This window comes from Gekko japonicus, unplaced genomic scaffold (genome assembly GCF_001447785.1).
Source record: "Gekko japonicus isolate JY-2015 unplaced genomic scaffold, Gekko_japonicus_V1.1 scaffold382, whole genome shotgun sequence".
In the NCBI taxonomy this organism is placed as follows: domain Eukaryota; kingdom Metazoa; phylum Chordata; class Lepidosauria; order Squamata; family Gekkonidae; genus Gekko; species Gekko japonicus.
This window is the reverse complement of record NW_015168662.1, coordinates 841,739-851,068: the sequence shown is the minus strand read 5'-3', so window position 1 is coordinate 851,068 and position 9,330 is coordinate 841,739. Positions and strand designations below refer to the sequence as shown.

Below are 9,330 nucleotides of genomic sequence, written 5' to 3'. Positions count from 1 at the left end.
AAAGCATACAGCGCTATCGAAGGGGCTAATCCTTATGAAGAATAACAATGTTTACCTGCTTATTGCAGCAGGGCTTATTATATTTGAGACTGTAAACAAGGGTTTCTATTCAAATTGACATATTTATTTGGTTTATTCTGAGAAAGAAAGTTAAATTGCCAATCTTCCAATTACAATATTTGGCCCTAATGTATATAGGGATGTTTTTCTGGTGCAGTGGTTAGGAGTGAAATCAAGTAATCTGAATGGAAGCAGCTGAACTTTTAGGGTTTCCTTATGCGAAGGAATCCTTGTCAGCAACATGTGAATTTGACAGTGTAATGCACTCTGAGTTGGCGAATTGGCTTGGTCTTGTCATGGGTTAGGATTCGAAAATATCCATTACAATACGTCATTTGTACCTTCTGTTTTCTGTTTTAGCAGGAATACAGTGTGACTTCCAGCCTGATGCTGTGATCTGGGAATTTGACAGTCAGCACGTCCATTACAGGTCATTGTTTGGTCCTAATGAGCAGTCTTCACAGGTTTAATAGCACAATCGTCTTTAAGGCAAGGTCCAGTGAGTGCCACGGCCTGCGAGAGTGGAGTTGGTCATGACAGGCTGTGGACGGTGCAGGCTGGGATGCAATGGTGCTGCCACAGCAACAGAAATGGGGCAGGTGACTTCCAGGGAGGTTTTGTGGGGGCGGGTTCTGCCCACTCACTTCGCCAGGAGAGAACTACTTTCTGACACGGCAGCCCAGCATTATTCGTGTATATATAGAATAAGGTCCACTGAATACATGTTTCCATTCTGGTGAATGAACATATAGCCTGCATGTTGGTGTATACACCTGTTAAAGGGGCCAGTGCACTTTACTGCATGCTTGTCCTTGGTTTTTAGGATAGGAACCCAGTTTTTGTAAGAATTTACAGATACCGTGCACACTTCAGGGTAGGGTGTTTTTTCAAAAATAAATATAAACATTTTAAACAACACATTGTAGATCAGCACTATCATGTTTTTAAAGCCAAACTAACTTTTGTTATGCTGGGTCTCACTGGTTTGCAGAACTGGGAAAGATTAAATACCAAGAAGTGTTTCAGAATGCCTTATGGGGGCAGTCTCTTGACTTCCGAACAATGAATGCTGGTGAAAAGTTCCTTGGGAACCCCACAGCTGAGAGAATGTTTCCACAGTTTGCCAATCATGTGGATGTGGAATTGAATCAGAGACGCTCTCTTCTGATACAGACCTTAGACAAGGACAATTTTAGGCCTCAATTTCCTATCTTGCAGGGTACAGGATTGCCAAAAAATCCAAAGAATTAAGTCTTGTCTGCTTTCTAGTGATTTATGCACAGCTGTAATTTTTACAGCATGAAGTAAAGAATGTCACCAGACAATTAACATCCCTTTAAAGGGGGTGGGCTTCCTAGCTACCCAGGAATATCAATAAGTTATTTCATTTGATCAGTGCAAACATAAGCTTTAGGAATACTGGGCAGTGCCTTGCAAATAGCAATGACTGTGCAAATGCAAACATTGTGGTGTACATGTACTGGAATTTCTACAGCATTCAATGAAGGTTTTGGGAAAAGGGAGCTCTGGAGGACCAGAGTCAAACCAATTCCTTGGCAGTGTGAAAAGGGTCAATTTTACACCCTGGGGTGTTACAGCACTTCACGTTATGAAGATAGTTACCGCTTTAGGCATGCGGATGGAACTCTGTGACCAGGCACCAGTTTGCGATAGTGGTGCCTGGGCATTGGGCAATTTGGGCCTTTCCCAGGGTGACGTTTGGAACTCACTCTTCGTGGTTCAGTGCTGCTCCCACTACATCTGCCCTGGGCTATGCATTCCCTTGCCGTGCAGTAGGGTCAGTGGAACCTTGTTCTGATCAGGACCTTTGTCCAGTCACTGCACTCCTTTTTTTTGGGGGGGGGGGTGCTGTGGATCAGTGTGCTAGTGACGGGCTTTTGCCTAGCGTTTGAAGACTGGAATTACAAAGTTAAGTTATTAATGAGGTTTTTCTTCCAGGTGCCATTGGCTGTGGGGCAAGGTGAAGTGTCAACATCTGTGGCCACAGCACAATCTTTTGGACCATCCACTGGGCCAGGAGGACACCCTGGCCATGAAGGCCTTTGTGCTACGAGCCGAGGCAGAACTTGTGATGGCCCGGAGGGTGGATAGTTTGGCCGCCAAGGCCCTTGCGGGACAAGATGAGGCTGACTTTGCGATGATAAGAGCAAGGAGGCCCGGATTGCAGATAGTCTGATTAGCTATGCTGCTTTGTTATGATGGACAATGCCATGGTGATACAAGCGGGGGCTGTCCTTGTGATGATAGGAGCAAGGTGGCCCAGAGTGCAGATAGTCTGGTTGGCTATGCTGCTTCGCCATGATGGACAAGCCATGGTGATACAAGCAGGGGCTGTCCTTGTGATGATAGGAGCAAGGAGGCCTGGAGTGCAGATAGTCTAGTCAGCTATGCTGCTTCGCCATGATGGACAAGCCATGGTGATACAAGCAGGGGGCTGTCCTTGTGATGATAGGGGCAAGGAGGCCTGGAGTGCAGATAGTCTGGTCAGCTATGCTGGTTCGCCATGATGGACAAGCCATGGTGATACAAGCAGGGGCTGTCCTTGTGATGATAGGAGCAAGGAGGACTGGAGTGCAGATAGTCTGGTCGGCTATGCTGCTTCGCCATGATGGACAAGCCATGGTGATACAAGCAGGGGCTGACCTTGTGTTAACAGGAGCATGGTGGCCCGGAGTGCAGATGGTCTAGTTGGCTAGTCTGCTTTGCCATGAAGGGAAAGGCCCTGGTGTTACAAGTAGAGGATGACCTTGCAATGATAAGAGCGAGGTGGCCCAAGTGCAGATAGTCAGGTTGACTATTCTGCCCCGCCAGGTTGGTGCAATTTGGGGGCCCCCGCTAGGTGTGGAGACGGCCAGCGGCCTGTGGTGCAGCTGGTCTGGTCTGCAATGTTGCTGCACCAGGTGGCATTGCCCAGGGGTACTAGGTCCTTAGATGGGGTGAATTGAAATGCCAACCGGCAGCTTAAGAACACCATGGAGGGCGGTTTGGGCATCTTTCTGTTGCACCCTGAAATACAGGTCGAGTTCCCTGACCTGTATAGGGGAGATGGGGTGCATCTTTCTAACAAGGGCAACAACATTTTTCTTTCAAATCTCAAGTGAGGGGTCCTGGCGGCGTTGTATCGCATGGTGGGGGCCAAGGCCTAAGCAGAGGCTTGACCTTTGCTGTGGCGGGGTAGCGCGATCAGGATGGAAATGGTGAGCACCGGGGCATTGTTATAAAGGAAATAAAGGGTCCTTCAGGAACAGTTTTCGGGCCTTTGCGGCTCAAGGCCGGGAAGGGATGATTTTCCTTGGAACAATCTGGCTCAGCCTACCTTAGTGGGCCTTTGTGGCTTCTGGGGTGGTGGGTCAGGGGTTCTCTTGAACATGCCATGCTGCTGGTTGAAAGCTACCTTTGGTGGCTTGAGATTGGGGCAGGTGCATCGCCCAGAAGGATATGAAGGCTGTCAGGAGATTGACACCTGTCATATTCCTCAGTACATTTCTGGCAACCCCTCGACAGTAGTAATTAATTAATTAATTAATAAAGTGGCCCTTGTTAAATCCACACTGGTATCTGTCTCTTTATTCCGACTGAGGGGGCAATTAGCTTTCCTGTGCATGCACACTTTTTCAAATAATATATAATACTAAATTTATAACCTGCCATTCCAGTGTATTTGAGAAAGTGTGCATGCACATGAAAGCTCTTACCTTGAATAAACCTTTGTTGGTCTTAAAAGTGCCACTGGACTCTAAATGTATTGAGTTATCATATAAGGATGATTTTTGGAATGCAAAGAGAAGATATGCATATCAAAGAATATGAAAAGGCCACTGATAAAAAATTATTTTACATTATAAAACTATGGCACAGGTAAACAAGGAATAAGCTTCCCCTTAGACTGCTCAGAGTATTGATTGGGGAGAAGAGGAACTTGTGATACTAGAAAAATATATTATATAATATATAATGCTAAATTCATATGAAGCTCCTGTGGAACCATTAAACTGGCAAAACAGATCCCGTGAAAATGTGTTTCATACAGATTAAAAAATACAGGTGATGTAAACTTCTTTCTGCTTTCATCACAACACCTGAGGCAAGGGCTGATAGTAGATACACCTGAACATACCTGCATGTAATTAAAGAGGTTAAGTCAGATGTTCTAGTTGAATACATTTGTTTTGATCACATAAAACTAGCCTGAGTATAAGGAGGAAGGTCCCTTCTTAATCTGCTTCTCAACTCCTCCACCGAAATAGCTGTTGGCTTAGATTTTATACCCAGTCTAAATGAACACCCTTATTCTTGGAAGCAACATGTTCAGGGTATAAGGGAATATGCTGGCAAAAGACAAGGCTTCTTACAAGCTTGGAAGGAGTACTAAGTGAAATAAGAAACAAAGTTGATCGTCGAGAATAATATACAGTACTGGGCTAGAGAATCACTGATGTTGGGAAATGGACTAATTTATGGTTTTATATCTGCTACACACACAACACATGGACTGTGCACACATCTGTATACCATGAGCCAAAGAAAACTGTTTGCATCACCTACTGTGAGAGAGAGATTTCACATAGGGAACGCTTGGCTGCATTTTATGTTAATGTAGCTTGCACACATTCAACGCAAGGCATTGTGGGAAGAAGAAGCACATGTTAGCCATTGTAAGCAGAACAACAACTAAGAGGAAGAGATTCCCCCATTACTGAAAAGACTGGATGTCACGCAGAACATGGACCTGAACTGCATTTGAATTGCCATTTCCTATTGAAGGTGCCTTGAGTACTGGTATCGATCAGCACAACAAAGAGATGTCCTGAAGCTGAGATTTGTAATGGCATTCCATGAGATAGAGTGTAGTATTTCAAATATTGCCCAACCCAAAGAATACTTGCCCCTTTTCTACATGCACCAATCAGGGAATTTATGGGATGGACTTGTAGGTGGGTGGGATTGCAGTTTGGCAAGGTGCCACCCACCTGGAGTTTCAACTATAAAACGCAAAGACCATGCTTTAGGGGCTGGGCTAGCCACATTTTACTATCAACGCAAAGACCATGCTGCAAGCCTTCTGGCTAGCCACATTCTACTACCCCCCCCCTTTCCTGCTTTAAAACTCTTTGGCTGATTTCGCACTAGAGCTGCCTTGATGTTGTGCCGCTGTTTGCCCCGATACTATTGGTCAATTTCACACCCAAAGCTGCGGGGCTGCATTTTGGCTTGCGGCTTCGCCCGATTCCCCCCGCAGTTTCGTGATCCTATTTTTTGAGGATCACGAAACTGCGGAGGAAATCGGGTGAAGCCGCGGGTCAAATGCAGCCCCACGGCTTCGGGTGTGAAATTGACCAATAGTATCGGGGCAAATGGCAGTACAACATCGAGGCAGCTCTAGTGCGAAATCAGCCTTTGTCTTTACCGGATCTCTTTGGGATGCGCAGCCAAAGAGATCCACTTACATGTACGCACACACACTTGACCGGCTGGTTCTGGAACAGTGTGATGTAGGTAAAACTTCTAGACACTATTTTCTGTCCCTTTATTCTTCATTGCAACAGACAAGACTTCTAGAAACAGGCAAGTATGAACTGATTTTCCTGCCTATCTCCAAGTGAATAACTAAACTATTTTATTTCTATTTCTGTAATTCTAAAGGAAACTTGAGTGTATGTGAATTGAGAGACTGATTATTTTGTATGTGTGACTTTGATATCCTTCAGTAAAAAGATTATTTGTTTTGGAAAAACACCCATGTGATTTCAATTACTGGAACTCTGGGTTCAGACACGACCCTGGTATAGCTGGCCAGAACTCACGTTAAAAATTTAGTTAGCCTCTGCTGTAAATAAAGCAGTTGGCGTAACACTGAACTCTAGCTGTCAAAATCATATTAAGCTTCTGTGGATAATCCTCAGCACTACCTACATTAAACATTAAATATTCCAAACAATCATGCATGGTGTCTAATGTACTTCACTTAAAATGATAGGCAAATGGCCCAATGAAGTAGAGCAAGCGGGAAAAGCAGAGTCCACTGATGCCTATTGGACCAGATTCAAAAAGGATCCAGCTCCCAAGGCAGGAAAGGTCCAAGAATCAAGGGAGCAAATAATCCAGAGGAAGAGCAGCTGGGACCACACCTAACTATTTAAAAAGCAGACGAAGACACCATCAGCACCATACAGCATCCAGTATGGAGAGTGGCTTGTATTTTCTCTTCAACTATATATTCCATGTGTCAATGTGATGAGATTAGGCATAGTTTATCTGCTCTTGCTCTTTTGATATGATAATTAATGGATATAAACTTTTAAAACTTGACCTATTAACTGAAAGAAGCTGGTCCCACATGTCAACATGGAGAGTTAAAGAAAGACCAACTAAACTGGAGGCTTGATGGCAACTTGGTGCATTTGTGCATGAGGTGAATGAATTTATTAAAATATGGTAACCATTATTAACAACTTCTTTTCATAACAAAGTATGAGACCAGTGGCACCTTTATGACCAACAAAGTTTTATTCAAGTTATTTTATGCCAATAAAGGTATTATATTTGTATTTGTATCCAAGTTATACACTTTTGTATGCAAGCACACTTCTTCTGATACAGTGAAACAGAATTTCCTCAAATTCTATTAAATATAGTTGGGGAGGGGGTTAGTTGCCAGGAAGGGCTGATTAGAGTCAAGCTACATAAATAACTGGGTGATTATAGCTGTGATTGGATTAAGGCGGTTGGTAAGATCTGTGAACGGTAGTAAATTAGCATACAAATACAAGAGTTAACAAACAGATGTGAGAACCTAGTTTGAGTGCAGTGGCACCTCCGATAAATTTAATTCTGGGTATAAGAGAGAACTGAGAGACTTAGCATGTGCAGATGCAAACTCCTTCAAATACACTGAAACTGATTTCTTCAAACTTTATATGTAGGTAAGGGAGGTTAGTTGCCAAGAAGGGCTAATTAGAGTCAAGATGCATAACTAACTAAGCAGTAAATACAGGTAAGATTGGAATAACACCTTTGATAAGACCAATCATGAATAGCAGCAAATTAACATATGGATAATAAAGACATTAACAACAGATAGGAGAACTAAGTTTGAGTCCTGTGGCACCTTTAAGACCAACAAAGTTTAATTTCTGGGTATAAGTGAGAACAGAGTCTCATATCATTTATTTATTTATTAAATTGGATTTTAAACCGCCCTTCCCTGTAAGGACAGGATTCAGGGTGCAGTACAACATGGAGTAAATTCATATAACACACAATTAAACACAGTAAAAACAAAGCAATAAACCTAATAGATGATGCTAAAAATTCCAGTTGTGCCACTGCCTCAAAGGGAGGCAAGGGAGTGGGAGTGACAGTCATGTCACTGTCCTCAACTAAACACCTGGTGGAACATCTCTGCCTTACAGGCCCTGCAGAACTGCATTAAGTCCCACAGGGCCCTGATGGAAGTTGGCAGTGAGTTCCACCAGATTGGAGTCAGGGCAGTTTGTTAACTCTTGTATTTGTATGCTAATTTACTGCCATTCACAGACCTTACCAACTGCCTTAATACAATCTCAGCCATAATCGCCCAGTTACTTATGCATCTTGAATCTAACTAGCCCTTCTTGGCAACTAACTCCCCACCCTCTCTCTACCTATATGCAGTACGCACACTTCTTCAAATACTGTGCATGCACATGAAAGCTTATACCCAGAATTAAACTTTGTTGGTCTTAAAGGGGCCACTGGACTCAAACTTTGTTCTGCTGCTACAGACCAACACAGCTACCCACCTGAGTCTACACACACGCGCACACACACAGAGAACCCAATAAAAGTATCAATGGAATACAAAAACTGAAAATTTGATTCTTAAAATTTAATATAACAAATATTAAAAGTAATATTGCACCTTAATTTTTATACCTATTGTTATTTACTCCCACACACCTTTTAAGGATATCCAACAGTGTTCCAAGTCAGAGAGAGGAAGTGAGAGAAATGCCATATACTTACACTTTTAGAACAGAAAAGGTTGTAATTGGCAATGGAAACAAATAAAACTTGTCCTTCCGAATACCATCCACAATTGTCCTGCCAACATACTCTACATCCAAGATTGGAAGAAGACAGGGCCGTCTGAAGAAGAAAAAATGCTGATTAGACAAGTCTGAACACTTTGCCTGGATCTAAAGAACTTAGTAACTTCTGGGCACTTCCCTTCCCCCAGGGGGCATGACTAACCTCTTTTGAACATAGAGGAAGTTTTCCATTTCTCATATTCAAAAAGAAAAAGTAAAAATCCCAGTGGACATCTGTAAAGTAACTTTGGGCCCTTACACACAGAAGTGTCAGTAAGCTTACTGACTTATAACTTTCTGTAAATGAATTGTTATTCAAAACCCAACACTCACGTTGTTTTTACACCAATAGTAAGATCTGTATGCACATAATATGGACAGACAATAGTAGTTTTAATGCCTTTCTTTCCTGCAGCCTGTAATTCAAAAGCAACTGTCTCCAAAAATCCAATTGCTGCTGCCTTGCTTGCAGAATAGTCTGAAAAATGGAGGGAGAAAGATTAAAAACTATAAGAAGGCAATTATGAAAAATATAAAATCCTCTGAAGTCAGTTCTTTAATAGCTCTGGGTGTTTGTGTGGGTGTAAGGGCTGTCCCCCTCCCCAATTCTTGCCCAGCGCTGCTCCAAGTGGCGGCAGGAATTTTTTTTAAAAAACCCTCAGCGTTGTGTGCACCACTATGTCCCTTCCTGGGAAAACCCAGAAGTGACGTACGGCAGCTCTAGGAAGCTCCAGAAATTCTATAGTACTATGATGATTCAAGAACACATTGTATCTACAAAGTACTGAGACTGAGGCAAAGCGTAGTGATTTCAGCTCATACTTTATTCATGCATAGGAGAACTTCAGATAACTAGCGGGACCCATGGCCCACTTATATTCCCGTTCTTAACCACACTCAACACACACACACACACACACACACACACACAAATCCATGATAGGTTTATTTACAAACAACTCCCACCATTGGTTCCTTTTTGGATCCAGGCTGGCCAACTAGCTAGCTCTTGGATCCTCTGCTACTATTGTCTTCGGATGCGAAGCTTAACCTGTCTGCATGGCCACATGCGAGCCTGACCGTGCGTGCGGCCTCCCTTGGTACACAACAGTATCAAACCATGTTTGGGAAAGATAGCATCAAAACGGGGGGGGGGGGGAAAAGTGATTTGGGGAGGACC

General features: G+C 43.2%; 1 protein-coding gene across 1 annotated transcript in view; it reads right to left on the bottom strand.

Moving 5' to 3' along the window:
* The window catches only part of LOC107113873 (epidermal retinol dehydrogenase 2-like), a 44,485-nt gene that overhangs the window by 5,796 nt on the left and 29,359 nt on the right, over positions 1-9,330 (bottom strand). The window contains exons 4-5 of the mRNA XM_015415266.1: positions 8,484-8,628; positions 8,086-8,208 (exon numbers count right to left, since the gene is read on the bottom strand). Of these exons, the coding sequence (XP_015270752.1) occupies positions 8,086-8,208; positions 8,484-8,628 (268 nt within the window). The remainder of the gene's footprint in view (positions 1-8,085; positions 8,209-8,483; positions 8,629-9,330) is intronic.